Raw genomic sequence first — 25,402 nt, forward strand, 5'->3', positions numbered from 1 at the left:
GTTCCTGTACTAAAACCCTGACCAGTTCACGTGTAGCAGTCTCCTGCCCCTTGTGAGGGTATCGCTTACTCCTATCCGGTGCTTTTTTTTTGTAAAAGAAAAAGGTGCCGGAACTCACACATGTCATACAACCCGCCTTGCCTACCCTACAAGGTTCCATCCAAAAAAGGTGCCGGAACTCCGTTCTGAGCGTTCTATGAGAAAAAAAGCCCTGCTCCTATCCCCAGCAAAATAAAACAAACCAAACAAATACAGTAACAACAACAACATTTAGAACAAGAACTGTGAATAAGGGTGCCACGTTTCACTCTGAACCCCGGATGCTGACTTTCAGGTTCCATTGATTTGTGTCCCACTAAAATGCCAAATCACTTTGCAGGGATCAGAAAAGATTCTTCTTTAGCAGACATGTCAAACACAAGGCCCGGGGGCCGGATGCGGCCCGCGAAGTGGTTTCATGCGGCCCGTGAAGCCATCCTGGAAACAGTGAGGGAACGGCCCCCCACTGCCTTGGCCCTGGCCCAGAGACTCTCCTTCTGCCAGAGACCCTCAGATCTGTCCCACTCCTGCCCAGGCCCCCATAGGCACCCTTGATGCAAACGATGTAGAGCTGGCCACGCCCACCCAGTAGGCCATACGCACTCTAGCCACGCCCACCCAGTAGGCCACGCCCACCCTGGCCACGCCCACCCGGCCCCCTGAGGGCAACCGCAATGCTGATGCGGCCCTCAATGAAATTGAGTTTGACACCCCTGTTCTTTAGGTACAGGAGAAAGGGCCACAACATAGATTTATTTCTGTGTGTTTGCTGTGCAAACTCTTCTAACGGATTGTTTTCGGCACCAGGCACAGAGCAGGTGATTGAACTCCTGTAGTAATAATAATAGTCAATGTAGCAAAGGGCTGTTAGGCAGTGAGTAGGAAAACCCAGATTCAGGCTCCCTCTGGATGAAGGAATTTACCACATCAGATTTTGTTCTCAGACCATCTTACATAACAGGATAGGTAGGAGATAAGCATTAAGAAGACACTGAAGAACAATGGGATGGTCAGCTTATGTCTTAATCTTTAACTGTCCTGAAGAATCTCACCATTTCTTTCTTTCCTGACACCAGTAATAGCACAACTAGATCTGTTTTCCCAGTGGAAGAAACCATACTTGAGTTTCACGTCTATGGAGATTCTCCGTCATCCGGTTTTCCCAAAGGTGCTTTTTCCAAAAGGCAGCTGGACTTTCTTTGTTTTTTTCTTTGAAAACATTTCTCTTCTCATCCAAGAAGCTTCTTCGGTTCTGACCGAATGGTGGGGAATAGAAGGATTTCTATTCCTTGCAGTTATCTGGTTGTTAGCACTCTTTCTGAGAATCGCTGAGGCCACTTGGAGGCTTATCTGTGTGCTCAGGGCCACCTGAAGAGTGCAAATGAGTGTGTGGAACCTTTTTGGAACTGCTGAAAGGACTGTGTGGTGGAATATTATTTTTCAGAATTTCTTAATATAATTCTTTTTGTCACTCTCATGTTCAACACAACCACAGTTCTTGATAAATCATAAACTCTCAAAGAATAATTGTAAAAATTATGTCTACCTTTGATGGCAAACACTCCATGACAGAAATCTTTGAAGCTGATCTTGCCCAGATCATTTGGATCCAAGTATTTGGCAAATTTTTCCACCTTTGGAAAAAAAAAGAAAAAGAAATATGTTAGAGCAGACATGTCAAACACAAGGCCCGGGGGCCGGATCTGGCCCGCAAAGTGGTTTTATGTGGCCCGCGAAGCCATCCTGGAAACAGTGAGAGAATGGCCCCCTCTGCCTTGGCCCTGGCCCAGAGACCCTGCTTCTGCCAGAGACCCTCAGATCTGTTCCACTCCTGCCCAGGCCCCCATAGGCACCCTTGATGCGAACGATGTAGAGCTGACCACGCCCACCCAGTAGGCCATACGCACTCTAGCCACGCCCACCCAGTAGGCCACGCCCACCCTGGCCATACCCACCTGGCCCCTTGAGGGCAACCGCAATGCTGATACGGCCCTCAATGAAATTGAGTTTGACACCCCTGTGTTAGAGCATGGGCCACATCTCTTTTCCCAGGAGGACAGGTGGAAAATACAGAACTTGCTTTTCTCTCTCAAAGTAACAAATTTAAATCAGGAGGAGGAAAGTAATGCACAAATCAGCTTTATCTACCTCTACTCCATCTTTCCAGACAATCATGTTGAAATCTATTTTATGACAAAAAATTTTTTAAAAAAAACCCTTTTGGAGATGATGATGATGATGATGATGAAGAATGTTGATAAATGTATTTGCTGCTAAACTCCCAGTAGCCATGATCAGGTCTTTTGAGCATCTGAAAAGAATGATACGCTATTTAAACATCGAAAGAAAAGAGCCATGTTAGTTTACAATACCAAACAGAAGTAGTCCTTGACTTACAAGCACAATTGAGCCCCAAATTTCTGTTGCTAAGTGAGACAGTTGTTAAGTGAGTTTTGCCCCTTTTTACAACCTTCCTTGCCACAATTGTTAAACGAAACACTGCAGGTGTTTAAGTCAGTAACACGGTGGTTAACTGAATCTGGCTTCTCCATTGACTTTGCTTGTCAGAAAGTCACAAAAGGTGATCACATGACCCTGGGACACTGCAACCGTCATAAATATGAGTCAGTTACCCAAGCGTCTGAACTTGGTTCACATGAACACGGGGAGGTTGCAATGGTTGTAAGTGTGAAAAACGGACATAACTCACTTTTTCCAGTACCATCATAACTTCGAACAGTCCCTAAATGAACTATTGAAAGTCAAGGACTGCCAGTATCTGATCTATTAGCATCATTTCACACTAATAAATGTGATATAAAAATTAAATAAAAATATGTTTTTAAAAAATATCTCATAATATTTTAAAATATCTCAGAAAAGTTAATGCCTTTTAATGCGTTAACTCTAAAAGGATGCCATCAGAACAAGTGAGATGTATTTCTTGCATTTGCAGTGAGCACTGAAGTAGACAATCAGTGCTGAATTCCCCCCCCCCCCCCCCGCTTTTACATGACATATTAAGAGCCTGATTCTGGTCAGTGCATTTCTTCTGGTGGCTGAACATTAAAAAGAAGAATACTGGGTACCATCTCCAAATTTCACAGAGTTCTTTCTCTAGCATACTGTTCTCATGTCGATGTATCATTCTGGAGGGTTTTCCCACTAAGTCAAAAATCCCAATATCACCATAAAAGCTGAATGTAAAATAATAAGCATAAGGAAAGATCTACATGGTCAGACAAAAATATTAGCCGATGAGCTTTTCAACATGATTTAGAATTGTGAAAAAGGTTTTAGCCTGCCAGAGAAACATTTTAGACATAGCATTGCCAGAAATTTGGAGTCCTAATCTCCAGTCTATCAGTGCATAGTTGATACGTACTGCCAGGCATCTGCGTGAAGATGGCAGATAGAAATACTATAAATAAATCAAGTAAGTTGTAGGTGTTTTGTTTCAGATATCTATATATAACCAACAATGACCTCACACTGGCAGGGTTGTGGTAGCACAGGGGTCTTCAAAGTTGGCCCTTTTATGACTTGTGGACTTCAACTCCCAGAATTCCTCAGCCAGGAAAGGGCCAACTTTGAAGACCTCTGTGGTAGCAGAATAAATATCAGAAGAAGCCAGCTAAAGACAACATAGGAAAATCTACACACAGCTGCTGAAGTTCCAATTTTTTTTCATAACTATTCAAGAGCCTAGCTTAATCAGAGTAGGGCTTCTTCTCCAGATTCAAGGGAAAGCAAGAGGTTGGTTTGCAAGAAGGCTGCATTTTAAATATCCTAGATACAAGTCATTTAGGGCAATGAAAGGGTCATTAATAATTCAAATTATGACCAAAGGCAAATTATTAAGCAGGATTGTCTGATTGCATGAGGGATAGTCTCATTCTTGAAACCTCAGCACTGTCATAATGAAGTTCCTGGATACCTTCATAGTTATATTTGTATTTTTATTGCGGCAAAACTCTAATCTAAATGTACTAAGGTGTGTGAACTAGGCTTATTTTTTCATGTGGGAAGTGGAAATGCTGCCCTGTTTAGGAAGAGAAGAATTTAGGATTAGATGGGCCCTTTATTTTAAAAAAAAATAATTTCTGCAATAACTATATAAGGTAACCACAATCATCTCAGAGTTTAATCATATCTAGCTCTAGATGCAACTTCAAGACAAGGAGTGGAAAACTAGCAAATTGTTCAGCACCATGGACAGTTGTCATTTCCAAGTAACTTGTGGAGCTTGCTTAAGAAAGGCCAACCTATCAGAATGTCACCGCCTAAATTTGCTGCCTGTAAACCTGCAGTCCTGCTCAGCAGATACACATAACCTTTCCCCTCTCCAACCTTTCAACCCATTTTCATTCTATTTCAAGAATTACCTTCTGTTCCACCTAGAATTCTTCTCAAAAATACCCAGGGAACTGAGTGCAACAAACTACATTGGTAAACATTGTGATATGCAGTTCTGTTAAAGGATAATGAAAAACTTTTTATGCACACACACACACACACACACACACACACACACACCACAGAGAGAAATACAGTGACTGACTTCATTTGTTGCATTATATCTTCCCTTAGTATGTTTTGTGTTTTCAAGAATTACAGTGTTGAAGATTATGATTTATGGCTTCAATTATGAGAACCAAAAAGATTGTAAAAAGGAAAAAAAAGTGATATATTCTGGGGAGGAGAGGCAAGATATACATAATTTTTTTTAAAAAATAATCCCCACCTAGAAATATATTAGCAATTGCCAGCACACCTATTTCATCTGTTTGCTTATTTGCTTATAAATTTAACTTAAGGGAGTATGTCAACACCTGTGACCTAAGGACCTGAAGACTGTTGCCATTAGCCACAACAGGATGCTTTAATTTTTCTTTTGCTCTCTACTAAGATGACCTAGGCCACAGGTCTGCAACCCGCGGCTCCGGAGCCGCATGCAGCTCTTTCAGCCGTCTCCTGCGGCTCCCAGTCCTCTGCCATGTGCAGTCCAAAAAAAAAAAGTGGGACTAAAAAAGTTCAACCAATCAATTCAAATATGCAGGGTAGGTGCATATCTCGCCTTGGCTCCACTCTTCAGTCAAACCCTGTTCTGCGCATGCGCGCATGTATGCGCATGTGCACACATTTTTTTGCGGCTCCCAGTTTTTCCTTTTGTGAGGGAACCGGTTCCGAGTGGCTCTTTCACTGTTTCAGGTTGCTGACCCCTGACCTAGGCTAATCTGAAAAAACTAGACAGGGCCAGGCCTGGTTACATTCCCAGGATCTTAGTTAGGCTAAGCAGGGAAGTCAAACAAACATCCTGAATGAAGGCAATGACCACTTCCCAGGAGTCAATTTCAAATTAAGAACACTGTTGTAACGGCATCCCAGAATTGGGATTCCCAGTTTCCAACAAGAACAAAGAACAACTCATGTTTGAAGGTGGGAAATGGTGTGGTTCATTTCTGTTCTGCTGCCTTGGAACTTTCAGATCAAAACCTGACAACTGGCACTTAGCCTAAGCCAGAGGTGTCAAACACACAACATCACGTGACGTGTCATGACATATCGTGGCTTTTTTTCCATTGCTGGCAATGTGGTTTCAGCATGACACATCCAGCCCGCGGGCCAGCAGTTTGACACCCATGACCTAAGCAGTAGACATTTACTTCCCCCATCCTGCTGTGAGGCCATCAGATCTTCTCTCCCTATCCTTCCTGACAGTTCATTCTCTTGCTCAAACACTTGCTCACAGGGCCCATATTGGCTGTGCCATGTCACAAAAAGGTTTCCTGCCAGAGCCCTGATTTCTACCACTCCTTTCATTCTTCCTCCTTCGTCTGCTGAAGAGTTGTGATTTAGGATGACAAAAAGGGATTGAGAGCCATCTTTTAAAGAGGAACTTGTTTGTAATTATTTGATGGAACCAACAGAACCCATGACTAGGTATTCCAAGTATCTACCTAGCTAGCCAAACTCTTTCTCAAAATATTTTCTTGCATTCCCCTTTTAACTTTCCCCCACCCTCATCTAATATCTCATCCCTTTACTTCCTTCTCCCCTCCTTAGAGGTGTCTCTTTTCAAGTCGCTGGCATCTGTACAAGCCTTTGAGTTCTCCCAAGCCTGCTGGTAATTCCACTCGTAAGTTGGTGGGACCATTTTGGATCCCTAAGAATTATAATTGGCTCACTCTCTTGCAGGAGGTGGCACATGTAATTCTCTAGATGTTGCCAAGCTAAAATTCCCAGAAATATCCATCAGCATGGCCAGGGATAAGGGATGTTGAGAGTCATTGCATCAAGTTCCCTGTTCTGCTTATATAGGATGAATCCATTCAAGTTTGTGGAAAAGCTTAGCAAGACATTTTCTAAGGTTGCTTTTTTTCTTTTTCATCTCCTGTCGAGAGATAAAAGGCAAATGACGGATCACATGGCGTTATCTGCAAGCCCTGTCCCTTTCTGACATCCCCCACTTCCCCTGCTATAGTGGAGATACGGTGTTCTGTCCCAGCCTATGTACGTCCTTGTTACTTCACAAGGCAACCCCTCTTTTAACAGTAGACTGGAAAAATAAACCCTTTTTTATTTGAGTTACAGACCTTGTCCACAAACAAAATGAAGCATGAGCCAAAACAGGAAATAACTCACTGGTAAAATAAACACACCATCATCTCTTGACACAGAAGTTCTTTGCAAACGGTTGCCTCCAGCAACCAGCCCTGCCCACACGTTCCCTTTTTATTACACAGCCCCCAAGGCATGGCTTCTCACTGCTTTCTCCTTCTCCCCTGGAGTCGTCCCATTGCCTCCCTCTGATTTACTCGTGTGACCTGTCTACGTTTATGTGCGTCTCTGAGGTCTTCCAGCTGTGCTTCCTCTGAGTCTGACTCAGCCTCCCAGCACAGCTGGCTTTCAGCTTGATCACGAGTGGAGGGGCCAGGTTCTTCCTCACTTTGTAAGTCTGGTAACTTGTCAGAGCTTTCCTCCGACTCTGATGGCTCCCCAGGCCCCTCCTCCTCCTCCTCTGATTCCACGGACTCAGATGCCGGGATCACAGGCTGGCACGGAATCACAACATAGGGAAGCAGAAGTGCCAAACCAGTAGCAGAGCTAGTTGGTAGTCATGGACCCACCTTGGTCCATTCAGATGCTTGGCATCTAAGGTCATCAATACAACATGGAACCTGGGTTTAGGAAACAAGGTGCCAGCACAGATCATATGCTCACCCTGAGACCAAGTTGACTCTACAAACTTTACATTAACTTACTTTCATTACTATGCAATATGTTTGTTTTTAAAAAATGTTTTAATCTCCCTCCTCTACCTGGATATGAGGATGCAGCTCAGAACAACTGCTGGAAAAGTTATTCTGAACTTAAAGCACATAACTCTTGATCTCAGGCTTTGCTGCATCAATTTGTCTCAGCTTTAGAAAGAAATGGCCAGTATTTCTTCTTACTGCTTGGTGGAGCATGTTAGGGACAATTAATCAGACTTTCAGGGAAGACAAAACACTATCAGGGCTACCAGAGTTATTTATGGGAGAATAAAAGGTTAGCAGCTTGTCAGCTGAATAACTGGGATTCATGACATGGAATCACTTCTGTTCCCAAAGACATAATCTACTTGAACACACTGGGATGCTATACTGCATTTTAAAATAAAACAGGCTGCCAGATAACCTGCTTGCCTACTCAAGCTTGTGGCTCAAAGAGGGAAAACAGGTTTTCTGCATATGTTGACCCGCTCGAAGGTTTTCCTGTCTGGGGACAACCAATCATGGATCAGAGTTCAGGAATTGAGACTGTGCTTTGCTTACCAAAGCTCCTGTTTTCCTTTCACTGGCACCTTCAGTTAAAAGGCTTCACATCATGTGCAAAAAAAGTGTTCACATTTGCAACATCAGGCCAAATTTCTACCTGAGGCTGTTCTGATATGTGACCTAAGGACTTAGGTGCTCATTAACACTTTGTCCAAAGCTTCGTAATTAAAAGTAGCTTCCTTCTAGCCTTACTTATTCCTAATCTAGAGTTAAGCAAATTCTTTCTTTCTTTCTTTCTTTCTTTCTTTCTTTCTTTCTTTCTTTCTTTCTTTCTTTCTTTCTTTCTTTCTCTTTCTTTCTTTCTTTTTCTTCCTTCCTTCCTCTCTCTCTCTCTCTCTCTCTCTCTCTCTCTCTCTTTTTCATTCATTTATTCCATTTCTGTAGGTGCCCATTTCAGACAGCCATTTGTCTGAAATGGTATAGGGTTTCCTGCCTTAGCAGGAGGTTGGACTAGATGACCTCTAAGGTACCTTCCAACTTCTTCTTCTTCTTCTTCTTCTTCTTCTTCTTCTTCTTCTTCTTCTTCTTCTTCTTCTTCTTCTTCTTCTTCTTATTATTATTATTATTATTATTATTATTATTATTATTATTATTATTATTATTATTATTATTATTATTATTATTATTATTATTATTATTATTATTATTATTATTATTATTATCTCAGCCAAGTGACTCCAGGTGGCTTACAATTTTAATTCTAGCTATGAACTAACACAGGCATGTCAAACTGCCGGCCCGTGGGCCGGATGCATCATACTGAAACCGCGCCCACTCCATTGCCGGCAATGGGGGAAAAGTCGTGATATGTCATGCGACATCACGTGATGTCGCGAGTTTGACATGCCTGATCTAACATGAGGCAAGGTGGCAATTACCAATGTAACTGAAATCCAGGTATAGGTAGTCCTTGACTTACAACCACAACTGAACCCAACATTTCAGTTGCTAACCAAGACAGTTGTCAGGTGAATTTTGCCTCATTTTACAACAGTTCTTGCCACGGTTGTTAAATGAATCACTTGAGTTGTTCAGTTATTAACACGGTTGTTAAGTGAATCTGGCTTCCCTGTTTGCTTGTCAGAAGGTCCCAAAAGATGATCACATGATCCCAGGACATTGCAACCATTATAAATACAGTTGCCAAGTGTCCAAATTTTGATCACGTGACCACAGGAATGCTGCAACAGTCATTTATGTGTGAAAAACGGTCACAGGTCACTTTTTTCAATGCCATTGTAACTTCAAACAGTCACTAAACGAATGATTGTAAATTGAGGAGTACTTACATAGCTGAAGAAACATCTCCCTCTCTACACCCTGCTCTAAGGCACACAGTCAACCAGAACAGGCGAGATGAAGAGGAGTAGCCAAAACCTCACTTCCAATCTTTTTCAGATCTTTTCAATTTTTGGACTCACATATAATGCTAAGCTTGTTTAAACATCATTTGTTGAGTAAACCACAAATTATATGTAGGAACCGCACAATGTGCTAAGCAGAACATCATGGCTGATAAACCACAAGGGCAAGATACAATACATTAAAGCAAAATACAGCACTATGGTTTGGCACAGTCTGTGACCCCCAATCCATGTATGTTTACACAGAATATGACAATCCACCTTGCTGCTGATCTCTTCTCCTCTTTCTTTGGATTTACGTGGCCTCTCCCACGTTTTCTGTATAAAGCTTGTAAGCCGCCCTGAGTCTTCGGAGAAGGGCGGGATATAAATGGAATTAAAATAAATAAATAAATAAATAAATAAATAAATAAATAAATAAATAAATAAATAAATAAATAAATAAATCATGCTGCTTTTACATGAGGACTAATCTTTTAGTATGCCGGAGAGAATCAGCCAACTATCACAGCTAAAAGGCATAACTATATAATTGGCAATTCCATTAATATTGCTAAAGGAAGATATTGGATGTGTTCGTATCTTAGCTGAAACTTCCTGTGGCATAAAATCAAATGCATACAGCTTTCCTCTAGATGGTGTTTGAAAAACTCTTGCATCATTTATAAGAGAAAGTGCAGATCTCTGCCATTTTGAATTTAACAGAGAATGCCCATGTTTGAAAGATACAAGGTGTTGGAAAATAGTTGGGCTAAAAATAAAAGTATCCACTGGAGATGAGAGGTAATATATGAGATTGCTTTCTTGAAGTGGAATATTCTGAGTTGTGCCTCTGATATCGTCCTAAGTTGATTCTAAAAAGCCCAAAATTCAAAGGCAGCATCTCCTTTGAGATGCCTTGAGATTATCCTGCTTGACATGCTTTGGTTCAGGTACACGGGTGTGTGATAGGCTTTGACTGTAATGCAAACTGGCATGTGGCAGGTTTGAGTCTATTGGTGATAACATTTGAGTTCAAACGCTACTTTAAATGGTGGCTTGTTTTAAACTTGAATAACTCAGCATAGCCAAGCTCACACAAGGCACTAGATAGTGTAGTAAACCATGCTTTGTGGCATACAGTGGTTGGATTCACAACCCTATCGAGAAAAATCAGTCACCTTGTAGCTGACTGTCATGTATGAAGCCAAGCAGCCAAACAATAATTTACTGCCTAAAAACAATCCTTTAGGAATTTGGCATAACATTTGGTTGTGAAATCCGATTTGGACCAACAACTAATGCATCCTTTAAAAGGTAAAGGTAAAGGTTCCCCCGCACATGCATGCTAGTCGTTTCCAACTCTAGGGGCCGGTGCTCATCTCCGTTTCAAAGCCGAAGAGCCAGCGCTTGTCCGAGGACATCTCCGTGGTCATGTGGCCGGCATGACTGGACGCCAAAGGCGCACGGAACGCTGTTACCTTCCCACCGTAGTGGTCCCTATTTTTCTACTTGCATTTTTACGTGCTTTCGAACTGCTAGGTTGGCAGAAGCTGGGACGAGTAACAGGCGCTCACTCTGTTACGCGGCACTCGGGATTCGACCCGCCAAACTGCCGACCTTCTGATCGACAAGCTCAGCGTCCTAACCCACTGAGCCACCGCGTCCCTTTAATATACAACTATTAACCAGTTACTAATAATTCTGACATCACGTTAAGAGAACAAAGAGCAACTGATTAATACTATTACCAGCCACTATGTATACGTGTGTATCCTATGCTTGCAGAGCAAAGAATTCAATATGTGCTGAAATATTACAACCATTGTGCATCCTGTTTGCAGAATTGGACACAAGGAAGACTTAAAGAGTGCCTTTTTTCATACGCCCAATACATGGAATGCTGCAAATGTGTTTTGGAAATGAGATTCAGCAGGGTAGGAATTAATTCAGCTATTGTTGTCTTCTAAGGTAGAGTGAAAGCTGAACATGCTCCAGTTGTGCCATCGCCAAAGAGAATCATCCTTTCCCTTGAACTAACTCTCTGATTTAACCATCTTCCTTCTTTAAAAGAGAAATTCTCTATTAACACTGGAACAGGCCTAGCTGAAGATAATGCTTGTAATGCTTCCCCCTCCACCGACTCCAGGGGATCAAAACAAGAAGAGACCATCACTCACCCTTCCTCCACAGCCTGAAGATACCACAGGATTATTTCACTCGTGGTCCAAGGAAGATTAAATCAACCCTTTCCTTTTGTTTGTTTGTGTCTCTGTGTGTAAATTATATGCCATCACATTTATCTCCAGCTAGATTGGCAAAAATGTTTAAAAATGTATCAAGTAAATGTTGGAAATGTAAACATAATATAGGTACATATTATCATACCTGGTGGACATGTGATAAAGTGAAAGCTTATTGGAGGAAAATACATACTTGGCTAGAAAATATACTAGGAGAACATGTAATATTTAATCCTGAACTATTTTTATTAGGTATGTTACCAAAAAAGACTAATAAACAAAATGCATACTTGGTTTTGCATATTATAACTGCAGCAAGAATAAGCTATGCACAATGCTGGAAAAATGAACAAATACCATCAGAAGAAGAGCTAATAAAGAAGATATTGGAATGCGCAGAGATGGACAGATTAACTATGAGATTAAAAGACAAAGAAGAAACAGAATACTATGAAAGCTGGAATCTATTTTATAATTGGTTGGAAAAGAGAACCAAAGAGTGAAATTTGTATATGTATTAATAGATTACGAACTCAGCTCACACGTTGTTTGGAAAATTAACATATGTATGTAATGAATAAAAAAAATTATATGCCATCAAACTGGTGTCAACTCTTAGTGACCAAATAGATTTTTCCCCCACGATGATCTGTTCCAACAGTGCACCCACTGTTACAGTAACTGAGTCCATCCATCTTGCTATAGGTTGTCCTGTTCTATTTTTCTTTCTTTCTTTCTTTCTTTCTTTCTTTCTTTCTTTCTTTCTTTCTTTCTTTCTTTCTTTCTTTCTTTCTTTCTTTCTCGCATAGATTACATCACATCTCTTCTGGGCTGCAGCATCCTTGATGTGGGGCTCGTTCCCCCCGGAGACCACGGCAAGTGGCAACATTCTCTGTCTTTGGTATCAAGACTTTCCATTCGACATCTGGCCGGAACCTTTAACCTTTATGTTCCTCTCTGAAAGCACTATTTTTTTAAATTATTATTGTGTGCTTATTATTTTCTTGGATTTTTGCTTAAGATGATAGGTAGATAGGAGATTTGGAGTTTATCAGATCGTGTCATCTTAAAGATTAACAGTCTTATATATCCTCTTCCCTCCTCATCCGCTTTTCCTTTTGTGATACGCATTTTAGATTGTAATCCAACAAGCAGAGAAATTGCTTCGGGTGGAAAATGGAATAAATTGCTGTAAGTAAGTAAGTCAAATTTCTTTCCGCTAATGCCAACTAATTGCTTTCTCCAAGCAGGTCTATTAATTCATAACAGCTATTCAGAAACCCATCATAAATATAATAAAATGGCTCTTTAGCTGATTCTTTTTTTTTAATCCCATTTATATCCCGCCCTTCTCCGAAGACTCAGGGCGGTTTACAAGCTTAGCAGTAGCCTTCATTCTATGTATATGCCTGCTTATTAGGGCTTTCACACACACCCCAAAGCGGCATTATTACAAAGTCAGCTTAATTGCCCCCAACAATCTGGGTCCTCATTTTACCTACCTCGGAAGGATGGAAGGCTGAGTCAACCTTGAGCCTGGTGGGATGCGAACCTGCACTAATTGCAGGCAGCTGGTGTTACTTAAGGAGGCATTAGCCCACTGCTCCACCAAGGCTCTTTTAGGAGTTGAAAATCTCGCCATACCCAGATGACAGGCCATGTGCTGAAAAGGGTTGTTATTTTAAAGAAGCAAAACCCCCCCCACATTAGCACCAGAAGAAGTGGTTTAACCTTTCAAGAGCCTTGAACTTTTCTCCCCTTTCCTAGCACCATCTCAAAACCTCAGAAAGGAAACAGGCTGTGAGCGCCGTTAGTTCTGATAGGGATAATTACAAGGCACAACATGGATCTGCCACAGGAGCAAGGACAGGTTAACTTCCCTTATTCAAAAAAAAAAAGGATGCGAATTAGGGAGCTGTGGCAACTGGCTTGAAGGCTCAAACAAGCAGCATGGTGAATTCATTTATTTATGTATTAGATTTATATCTCCAATAGGCAGAAGGAATAGGCTTGAGGAACAGAAAGAAGAGAGGCAACAAGACAACAGGCAGATAAAAGAAACCTGAGTCAGAACCGATATGTAATTTGAAAAAGCGTCTCAGGCTGCTAGTCCCTCCCTGGCTCTCATCAAAGGAAAGGAAAGAGCAGGGAAGCACATTCAGACCTGTAAGATTCTGTTACTATAACCTTATATCAAAAATAGTATTAGCATGGATAACCTTCGCTCCTTCCGCCGCGACCTGAAGACTTGGCTATTTGAACTTGCCGGCCTGGACTGAGGGACTGGGATTTTAGATCTTAAATTTTAAAAATTTTAAATTTTAGAATGTGTTTTATTGTTTAGGGCTATTGGTTTAATTTCATTTTAATTTTTGTATATTATGTGTTGTTCATAGTGTTTAATTGCCCTGTACACCGCCCCAAGTCCCTTGGGAAAGGGGCGGTATATAAATCCAAATAATATAATATAATATATAATATAACTTTGTTTTCCTGGTCTGGTCTACCTTGAAGGGCTGATGTTTCCCCTCCCCTCCAGGTATATAGCAGCAGTCCCCAACCTTTTTGGCTTCTTGGACCAGCAGAGGCAGCAGTGGCAGAGGGGATGGTTTCGTGTACACAATGTAGATCCCGTGCATGCACCGTTCCGCAGCCCAGTTCCCGACAGGCCATGGACCAGTACCAGTTCATGACCCAGAGGTTGGGGACCCCTGGTGTACAGTGTATTCCCACCTACCTTTCCCCCCCCCACAAGAATCACCCCGAATGGTACATAGGGTTAAAAGCTAGCGACTGGCAAACAATTACAGGTAGTCCTCGACTTTCAACAGTTCATTTAGTGACCATTCAAAGTTACAGCAGCACTGAAAAAAAGTGACCTATGACCATTTTCCACATTTATGACCTTTGTAGCTTCCTCATGATTGTGTGGTCAAAATTCAGATGCTTGGCAACTGACTCATACTTCTGACCGTTGCTGTGTCCCAAGGTCACGTGATCCCCTTTTGCAACCTTTTGACAAGCAGAGTCAATGGGGAAGCCAGATTTCATTTAACGACCAGGTTACTAACTCATCAACCACAGCAATTCACTTAACAAGAAACGTCGTAAAATGGGGCAACACTCACTTAACAAATGTCTCACTTAAGAACAGAAGTTTTGAGGTTGATTGTGGTCATAAGTCGAGGACTATCTGTACACCGTGAATGAGTGTGGAACTGAACGTAGGTTATTTATTTATCACATCTAGAAATCACACATCTCTCTTCCAGAGTGACTCTGGCCAGTGTACAAATAAGATATAAAAAGACGTTCACTCTTAACATCCTATCCACTACACAATTTTTCTACTGACTTTGGGTGTGTGAAAAAAAACCCTATAATATGGTTTTGACTCACGATTTTTGGCTGTAGTCCTGATGTCAGTGTCGACAAGCTCTTGGAATCAGGCAGTGCCACCTTAACTTACAACTTCCTCCTCAACTTACAACCATTCATTTACTGGCTGTTTGAAGTTACAATGGCACCGTTTTCACACTTACGACTGTTGCAGCACCCCCATGATCATGTGATCAAAACTTAGGCACTTGTCAAACGGCATGGACTTACGACGCTTGCTGCATCCCAAGGTCACGTGATCGACATTTGTAACCTTCTCAGCTGGCTTCTGACCAGCCAAGTCAAAAGGAGAGGTCAGGTTCACTTAATGACTGAATGTTTCATGGAACCACTCCAGCTGACTCACTTAGCAACTGTGGTAAGAAAGGTTGTAAAATGGGGCCAAACTCACTTAACAACTGTTTTGCTTAGCAACAGAAATTTTGGGCTCCACTGTGGTCATAATCTGAAGACTTCCTGTACCTACTCAGAGCTTCCTATCAGCTGAAGTTGGGGCTGTGGTCCCACTTGCTTGGAATTCAAATGGCGCTGCTTTCATTAGTCATGTTTTTAGGCTGACTGTGAGGATTTTTCTTGCGAGGGTTTTTCTTAATCTAGGACATATCACCAACTTTATTTCCCCTCCCCCCACAGAAGCTGTTTTACTATACAAAATTAAACTCCTGTTCCTTACTCCTAACATTAATCCTAATTCTATGCTGGTCTCTATTTTCCTACTTAGTTTAATTTACAATCTTCATATTATTATAAGTTTACAACTACAATGAGTCATTAACTTAAAACTATAGCTGGGACCGGGATTTCTGTTGTTAACCAAGGCAATTGTTAAGTGACTTGTAGCCTCTTAATGACCTTTTTGCCATGGTTGTTAAGTGAATCACTGCGGTTATTAGGTGAATCACATGGCCGTTAAGCGAACCTGGCTTGCCCCATTGCTTGTTGCTTGTTGGAAGGCTGCAAATGGTGATTACATGACTGCTTAGGAGGCTGCAACCACTGTAAATACATGCCGATTGCCAAGCGCCTAAAATTTGATCACATGACCGTGGAGATGCTGCAATTGGCTGTAAGTGTGTGGATCGGTTATAAGTCAGTTTCTTCAGTGTCGTTTTATCTTCGAACTGCTGCTAAACCCATGTAAGTTGAAGACTGTGTATTTCTATGTTATTTAATCTACCATTTTCTCTCTACGTCGATATTCCTATCTCTTTCGTTTTCACCAGTATGTTTTCCTGTCCTAACTATTTATATCAGGGGTCCTCAAACCCCAGTCCGTGGACCAGTATCAGGCCACGGCATGCTAGCAATTGGTCCACACAAACAAGCAAAGCCCCATCCGCGGGATGCAGGCAGCACACAAAACCAGGCCCCCTCCGGTCCGCAGTAAAACCTCTCCATGGAACCGGTCCCTGGTGCCCAAAAGGTTGGAGACCTCTGATTTACATGGTAAGGGAGAGGGATTCTCGTGCAGCCCAGTCTCACAAACCATGCATCTCATTAACACTGGGCCCCATGGTTTAATGAATTACTACACCTATACTAAGGTTTAATGAATTACTGTACCTATACTAAGGGACGCGGTGGCTCAGTGGGTTAGGACGCTGAGCTTGTCGATCAGAAGGTCGGCAGTTTGGCGCCTGTTACTCGTCCCAGCTTCTGCCAACCTAGCAGTTCAAAAGCACGTAAAAAGGCAAGTAGAAAAATAGGGACCACTACAGTGGGAAGGTAACAGCGTTCCGTGCGCCTTTGGCATCTAGTTATGCCGGCCACATGACCATGGAGAAGTCCTCGGACAAGCGCTGGCTCTTCGGCTTTGAAACAGAGATGAGCACCGCCCCCTAGAGTTGGAAACGACTAGCACACATGTGCGGGGGAACCTTTACCTTTACACCTATACTGCATATTTAAATATCCAGTAAAAGGTAAAGGAGTCCTTGCGGATTTTAATCCGCTACTCATTGCTGACTACAGGGGGTGGTGCTCCTCTCTGTTTTATAAACATCCAATAACTCTGGATAAAACATGGGGGGAGGTGTTGTTAAAACAATCCCTAGAGTGTTGAAAGAAACCCTGGAGTCCAATCCATAGCTCAGTGAGGGCAGGCATTCTTGTTTAAAGCAGGGGTCCCCAAACTCCGGTCCAGGGATCAGTACCAGTCCGTGGCCCATTGGGAACCAGGCCGCACAAGCGGCGGGTAAGCACGCGAAGCTCCATTTGCGCATGCATGGGATTAGTTGTGTAAGCGAAAACATCCCTTTCCCTGCCCCCCTGCCGCCACCACCACTGCAGGTCTGCGGAGTCAGAAAGATTGGGATCCGCTGGTTTCAACCATTCCTGAAAGACAGCTGGCCGGCTGCTGCTTGAACGCTAGTAAAAGGGAGGCCACCACCTTTTCTGGCTAACTGATTCCACCATCCAACTGCTCTTCTCAAAAGATTTAATTGGAACCTACCTTTTCTGTAACTTAACCCCGTCCTTCTTTCTGCCTTCTTTCCTTCAAAGTCTCGGCCCTCTGCACCTGCATCTACCAACATCGTTGCAGGTGTCTGAAGAGCAGTTCTGATGGCCGCCTCAATCTTTTTTGCTCAAAGTTAAGCTGTCCCATTTCCAGAGACCCAATAAATAGTTCTTAGCTTCCATAGCCATGAAGAACCTCTGTCCCATTATCTCTGATTTATATACGGTATGTTTTTACTGAGTTTGCTGTAACAGAAGAATACCCAGCTTACCCAGGGAGATACGTCACTAAAAATGGGGATCTGGGGATGAGCATCAACTCAGAATTAACTGCAATCCTCTCCCTCCTTAAGGAAAAACAACAGATCTACCTGGTTTTATAAAGCCGCTAGAAAGCAAAATAATCACAAAGCCACTGCAATCCAGTTGCCCCATTTTCTTCTAAAACTATTGCTAATAGATCCTCAGTTTCTTCTCTACAAATTAGCACACACAGTCAAATTTAAGCGACCCTAATAGAATCTCTACTGCTAGGCTGGGAAACATGGGAACAGTAACGTCCAATGGAATCCTCCTTGGGGAATGCCTTCCAGAAGCATTATCCTCTCCGTTTTAAAAGATGCTTTTAGTTAATCCAAATTAAAAGGGAAGCTAATATGCAGGAAAGCAAAGGGACTGTCTTTTCTATATTAAAAAAGTAATCTGGGTCACATCGGTATTTCTAAACATGTAAATGGTGAGTGAATGGGTCGATGTGCGTTCATTTATCCAAGAAAATGAAAAAGGGGGAACTGGGAGAATAAGAAGCAAACAGGACATCTAGATTGTGGATCAGGAGCAACCTGGCTTTTTTTACTTCTGCTGAGTTGATACATGGTGATGAGATAGCCCTTCCTGGCAGCTGTTTTGTGTATGGGCAAATCCTTCCATGGCACAGTCAACTGTCCAGATGTGTCTACTGGCTTACAAATTGTGCCTTGCCCAGATCTAAAGATCTTCAAATGCTCAAGATTTCCTGGAGAAATTCAGTTTTTAGACTCTAAAAACCCCACGTGGCCAGCTATCTAAAAAGAACTAAAATCTCCAGATTTGCAGGTTTGCTGAAAGATATCTCTCTCTCTCTCTCTCTCTCTCTCTCTCCCTCCCTCCCTCCCTCCCTCTCTCTCTCTCTCTCTCTCACACACACACACACACACACACACACACACACAGAGAGAGAGAGAGAGACCTGCTACCATCATCCTTTTCTCATTTTTGCAGAGCACTTTGTAGAGGGACCATCGGAACTTTAAGTCCAGTTTGTAAGTACCCCCTAGGCCAGGGGTCTCCAACTTCCGGTCCATGGGCTGGTACTGGGCCGCAGTATGCCAGCAACTGGTCTGCACAAACAAGCAAAGCCCCATCCATAGGATGCAGGCAACACACCAAACCACGCTTCCTCCGGTCCATGGAAAAACCTCTCTCTGTGGAACCGGTCCCTGGTGCCCAAAAGGTTGCGGACCTCTGCCCTAGGAAGATCTGTCATAACTTTGAATAGTGGCAAAGCGACTGGCTGTAAGTCAAGAACTACCTGTATTGTGGATGCATCCTACCAGATAGACAGACAGACGTGTGTGTTTGCGCGTGTCCACGTGTCCACATGAATACAGTATACAAACCTTTTTATGAAAAAAGATAACTGATACCTGGTTACACTATGCACTCCTGTATGTTTATAGGAAGATGCAGCACTCAAACAGGCCATTTATCGACACAGAATTGAATAGGTTCAGGTGACTATTCAATCAACATCACAATTAAACTACAGGCGATTTGGCCAGAGCTTCCATTGGAAATTGTACTTGCCCCTACTTGCTGCCTCCACCCATAATTAAAAGGTAAAGGTAAAGGTTCCCCCGCACATGCGTGCTAGTCGTTTCCGACTCTAGGGGCCGGTGCTCATCTCCGTTTCAAAGCCGAAAAGCCAGCGCTTGTCCGAGGACGTCTCCGTGGTCATGTGGCCGGCATGACTAGACGCCAAAGGCGCACGGAACGCTGTTACCTTCCCACCGTAGTGGTCCCTATTTTTCTACTTGCATTTTTTACGTGCTTTCGAACTGCTAGGTGGGCAGAAGCTGGGACGAGTAACAGGCGCTCACTCTGTTACGCGGCACTCGGGATTCGACCCACCAAATTGCCGACCTTCTGATCGACAAGCTCAGCGTCCTAACCCACTGAGCCACCGCGTCCCTCCACCCATAATTAGGCATGGTCTATTTATATAGCTAAGCTACATAAATACAATCAATAATCTTATCCGTTCAAAAACCATTCAGCCCTGTGACAGCACATGCAAACTCTAATTCTTAACAAATGTTGATATATTAATGCCAGCTCACAACAAGCATATAACCCCTTACCCACTGTGTGTTTACAAGCTCCTGCTGTACAGAATTTTCAAAAGCAGAAATAATGGAATTGCGACATTTGCAGAGAGTGCTGGCAAGATTCAAAGGGCTGTTTCCAATTCATTGGCCTAAGTTCAACTCCAAGTAAGCAAACTCAGAAAGAATCAGGAAAGCAAGGAAAAATTACTTTCATGTGAGCGCAACCATCAGAATGTTTTTAAAAGGATTTTTCACACACAACCACTTGCCAAGAGCTACGTGCTGTGGTTTTCCTGACCATGCTCATCTGCTTTCCAAGGCAGCCTGTGCCAGTTGCCAACTAAAGGGCCAAGGATAACAGAAAGTGTAAAATATAAATTAACTCCTTGTAGTCAATTGTAAAAATGTATATAATGCTATATAGGGATGCGGTGGCTCAGTGGGTTAGGACACTGAGCTTGTCGATCAGAAGGTCGGCAGTTTGGCGGGTCGAATCCCGAGTGCCGCGTAACAGAGTGAGCGCCTGTTACTCGTCCCAGCTTCTGCCAACCTAGCAGTTCGAAAGCACGTAAAAAGTGCAAGTAGAAAAATAGGGACCACTACGGTGGGAAGGTAACAGCGTTCCGTGCGCCCTTGGCGTGTAGTCATGCCGGCCACATGACCACGGAGACGTCCTCGGACAAGCGCTGGCTCTTTGGCTTTGAAACGGAGATGAGCACTGGCCCCTAGAGTCGGAAATGACTAGCATGCATGTGTGGGGGAACCTTTACCTTTACCTTATATAATGCTATTATTATATCATGTTTTTAAGCCATAGAGCCAGAAACTGCATTCATCTTCCCATGCATCAAAACAGGGACTGGCACAAATCTTCGAACAGCAAAACATTCCTTGAAACCTTACATCTGTGTCTGACTTATTTATTTCTGGCTCAGCTCTGTTTAGCCAAACCTGCAAAACAAGCTGTCTTTCCATTTTCAGTAAGGAAGCTCTTCAGAGCTTGTAAGCTATCTGTTTTCTAATCAAGAAGAACTACTACCTTCTTTCACCTTCTTTCACCTCTTTCATGTGTGTATATGTATGTGTGTGTGTTTGTGTATCTACACACACATATACACATATACATATACACACATACATACATATATGTACATACACACACATATATATATATACATATACACATATACATATACACACATACAGGGCTTTTTTTCTCATAGAACACCCAGAACGGAGTTCCAGCACCTTTTTTGGATGGGACCTTGTAGGGTAGGCAAGGCAGGTTGTATGACATGTGTGAGTTACGGCACCTTTTTCTTTTACAAAAAAAGCACTGCACACATATATGTACACACACACACACACACACACACACACACACACACATTTGAATTTCTTTTTGCTGACAAAGAGTTAAAAGAAATTTGAATACACAATGTATCACAGTAGCGACTTGAGCCTGCTTAAGCTCCTAGGTTGGAGCTGCAAAGCAAAAGAAATCATAATAATAGAACTGCAATATAGCAAGTTCAAAAACCTAACGTGCATCGATCAAATCGGTCTAACTGGTAAAAATACACACATACATACACAGACACAGACACAGAAACACACACACACACACACATATATAGGTCTTGGCGTATTCGGGTCTTTTCCCGTGTAAGATGGAGGGTGTCTTGGCGACGTTTCGACGAGGTCCCACTCGTCATCTTCAGGCTTGTGCTTTGCTCGCACAAGCACGAAGCTGAAGACACAAGCCTGAAAATGACACCCTCAATCTTACATGGGAAAAGACCCGAATATGCCAAGACCTACATACCTGTACCCGTGAAAATATACCGTATATGGCTGGGTTAATCAATAGTTTGATAGCAAAACCTTTAGTACAAATCTCGTTACAACATCAAATATTTCCTCTTTTTCCCTTAACATTCCCTTAACATTTACTTTCTCGTATTTAAGCTAATACAGTTCTTATTATATCAACACAGTAAAACCATCATTATTACATTTATCAATAAATTTTAGCTTGTACATATCTTAATTATTTTTTACAATCTTCATAAACAATCCATATCCTGTTATTAATTTTTCCCAAGTTTTAGTTTCCCACCAATATTCCAATTTAACCTTTGATATTTATAATTTTCAGACTTTAGGTAACCAAGATTTCCCTTATCTCAATTTATAACAAAATCTAATATCCAAAATACACATTTTTATCTATTTGAATATAATCTTGTTCTATTTCCTAAAAGTTATCTATTTCCCACCATATTAAATCATCTATTTAATAATACAATATCCCCTTTAATAAATCAAAACTATTATATATATTACCTGGGTTAATCAATAAATCAAACATATTCATAATAATTATTTTTCTTTTAGGTCTAATTTTTAAATATTAAACAGATAAAATCCTTATTTTCAACTAATTTCCAAATATTTTAAATTTAATGGCCAGAATTCCCCTTATCTCAACTTCTCCCTTTAACCCTCTAATTAATAATATGAAAGCCCCTCTAATAAATCAAAACCCCAATATTCTGGCTTTCTTCCTTTGCCAACTAGGCTTCCATATCAGTGCTTTTAGATCATTAAATAGATCTCCTTCTATTATTATTTATGTTATTTGAAATAAAGGAGACAATTTTTTTGGAAGGACTAGCCCATTTGTATTCATTAAGTTGTCTCCCTATTATTCCAATTCCCCATGATTCCCCAGTATTGTCACTCCCTTTTCTGGATATTCTATTAACTGTATTTGTTGGTCAATTGAGTCCTCTGTCTTAATATTTCATTGTTCCACTTCTTCTATTATCTTCTGCATTGTTAGTTCTTTGGTTGTAGTCAAAGTTTGGGTTTGTATATTTAAGCTGACGTCTTGATCTTTTATGTTAGGTCTTATTTTATCACAAGCTGAAAGAATGATTTCATGTATTGCTTTCAACATGGAAAGGATCTTTTCCTGGTCTTCATCCATCTCTTTCATGTGTTTATAAATAGTCTTTATAGTAGAAATCATTTGTCAAGCAAGATTTTATAGTCCAAGGTATTTCATCATCTCATATAGTAACCAATATTCCTCAAATAAAGAGATAGGAAGGCAGTTCCCCACATAAAACTCAGTAAAGTCAGTAAAAGTTTACATTCACAATTTAAATAGGCCAGTTGTGCTGCTCAGCTGTTCTCTTACAGCTGACTTTCTCACAGGTAGTGCCAAGGTCAGAAGAGTCTTATCTAAGGTCTGGCTTTGAGCCCAGTCTCTTTTAGGAAATAACAAGTTGTTATACCAAACTTCACCACAAGATGTCACCAATGCCATTTTTTTAATCCCATTTATATCCCACCCTTCTCCAAAGACTCAGGGTGGCTTACAATTTAAAGCACAAATCAATGTGCTTAGCAATTTAAGGTTTTTTAAGTCCAAAATTTTTATAATCCTTTTTCCAATTTTATTTCTTTTTTGTAGATAAAAGCAAAAGGAAAAACAGGCAACTGAGAAACAGGAACGTAGCAAACAGAAGCAAACAAAGGAATTGCAAACAAAGTCAGCACTGGGAGTGGTTTGCTCCCAGTGCGTTAAATACCCTTCCCCTGCTACTCCACCCTTCCCCTCACAGCAGGCCAGCATCCGGAAAACCAGTTGTAAAACCATCCCAGATTCTCCCTCCCTCTTCCTTAGCCACATTGTTCGCCTTCCAGCTCTGCACTAGTCCATGGCTCACCACCAGCACTGCAATCCATTAAGTCCACGTTGTTCATCCTTGCTATGGCAGCAGTCATGTCGGCCAGGGGCATCAGCTGTTTGACGGTAGGAACCTGTGTTTTGATTGCATGACCATGAGGATACCACAATGGTTGCAAGTGTCAAGACTGGTTGTAAGTCACTTTTTTTCCAGTGACTTACCAAAGCCTTTGTAACTTCAGTCACTAAACAAATGTTGTTAAGTCCATTTGTAACTGCTCAGAGCTATTGTATTGGTGGGGGTGAGAGGGTGTAAAGAACCAAGCACTTGCTATTTATTGTATTCCCTTTTTGCATGGCAAGAGGGAGAAGATATAGCTAGTCCTCGACTTATGGCCACAACTGAGCTCAAAATTGCTGTGGTTAAGACAGTTTTTATGTGAGTTTTGCCCCATTTTACGACATTTTTTGCCAGATGTTAAGTGAACCACTGTGTTTGATAAGTTAGTAACCCGGTTGTTAAGTGAAACCGACTTCTCCACTGACCTTGCTTGCCAGAAGGTCACAAAAGGGATCACATGACCTTGGGATACAGCAACGGTCATAAATGTAACTTTGAACAGTCACCAAATGAACTGCTGTAGAGTGAGGATCACCTGTATTTGTTGACCAGGATCTGCCCGAATTTGAATAAGAACTGACCAAGTTAATAAAGGGAGGGGAACTCTCTTATTGGATGCTTGGGTGGAGAGCTAAAACTCTCTTATTGGATGCTTGGGTGGAGAACATGGATTGGTTCACAGTACTGATCACCACATTTCAAGATCTGTAGACATGAAGGTGACTGAGACTTGGCTTCCAGCTGGTTAATGAAAGATTCAGGAGTTGAAACACACCTGCAGGAAGTACCTTAACCATCTTCCTAGGTTTGCTGTACACACTGAACTACAACTTACCCAAACACATTTAAGGCTGTGTGTGGTAAACTGAGCTGGACTCTTAAAAGTCTAAAACAGAGGTTAACCCAGATGCAGACCTGGTTGGAGGGAGGGAGGTCTGCTTGGCTTTCTATGAGATGCATGTATAATGGTATGTGGGAATGAGACAGGGGGACAGAGCCACAGCCAAGGCAAAAGTTGAATAAGCAGCAGCTTAGCCCGCAGAAAGAATGAGTTGTGGCAAATGTTTCAGAAATGACCTGCCATAATTTCTTGGGTTGTGGAGGCAAAGAGGAGAGAAATGGACTTTCAGACTTGCACGATTCTATCTACAATAAAATTAGAGCTAATATTCCTGGGTGTGCTACTTGTCTGGACTCTCTCAAAAGCTGGCAGCACGTGCTGTGTGCATTGGGTAGCACGGCTCTTAACTTGCCTGATCTATTTGTTGTTCTGCAGAGGACTCAGGTCAAATTTAATTCAAGCGCTTCAGGGGCGTTAAGTCTGTTTTACTTTGGGCCAAGCAAAACTGACTAAGATTTCAGGAGGGTTGTTTAAACATTTTTGCTGTCTCTTTGCAGCCACCACTGAGTATTTTCTAGCACTTGCAGAAGCTGCCACTTCCTTCAGCTTTTACAAGTACAATAGCAGTAGGTGTTGCCTTGCAGCCTTTACTTAGCACTCTCCGATATTTGCAAAAGCAGAAGAGGCAAGTGCCAGGAAAAGCTGAGAAGGGATTGGAAAACTGTATGACTGCCTCTCTTCTCCTCCAGAAATGAAAGCCTCAGGTAGTTTTTATGGCTATAAAACAGTGCAGGATTCTGCTGCATGAGTCCATTCTACAGTTTCCTGGCTTTCCTTGCAGAGTAATTTTATTTATTTATTCAATTTCTATAGTTGCCCTCTCGGACAACTGCAGCACTCAGCCTTCCTTACAGTCCAACTCTCCATACAATACTACTGTGGAAACCAAAGCTTTGACTATACAGACTTTTGCTGTATAGGTGACCTTGGGCAGTGACCAGTCATAACCTCTATTAAAACTGAGGACTTGAAATGGGGTTTTCACACACTCAAGGCTCCAGGCCTGGCCACATAAC

The 25,402-nt window shown here is 41.9% G+C and overlaps 1 protein-coding gene across 3 annotated transcripts in view; it reads right to left on the reverse strand.

Annotated features, from left to right (window-relative positions):
* The window catches only part of RAB11FIP4 (RAB11 family interacting protein 4), a 219,313-nt gene that overhangs the window by 159,737 nt on the left and 34,174 nt on the right, over positions 1-25,402 (reverse strand). The window contains exons 2-3 of one of the 3 annotated variants that reach the window (XM_081317969.1): positions 2,188-2,350; positions 1,586-1,673 (exon numbers count right to left, since the gene is read on the reverse strand). The exons of 1 other annotated variant lie outside the window; for it this stretch is intronic. In XM_081317969.1, the coding sequence (XP_081174095.1) occupies positions 1,586-1,673; positions 2,188-2,214 (115 nt within the window). In that variant the 5' untranslated portion in view covers positions 2,215-2,350. The remainder of the gene's footprint in view (positions 1-1,585; positions 1,674-2,187; positions 2,351-25,402) is intronic. One more of the 3 variants, XM_081317968.1, reaches the window with a different exon arrangement.

This window comes from Vipera berus (assembly GCF_964194415.1).
Source record: "Vipera berus genome assembly, chromosome: 2".
Taxonomy (NCBI): domain Eukaryota; kingdom Metazoa; phylum Chordata; class Lepidosauria; order Squamata; family Viperidae; genus Vipera; species Vipera berus.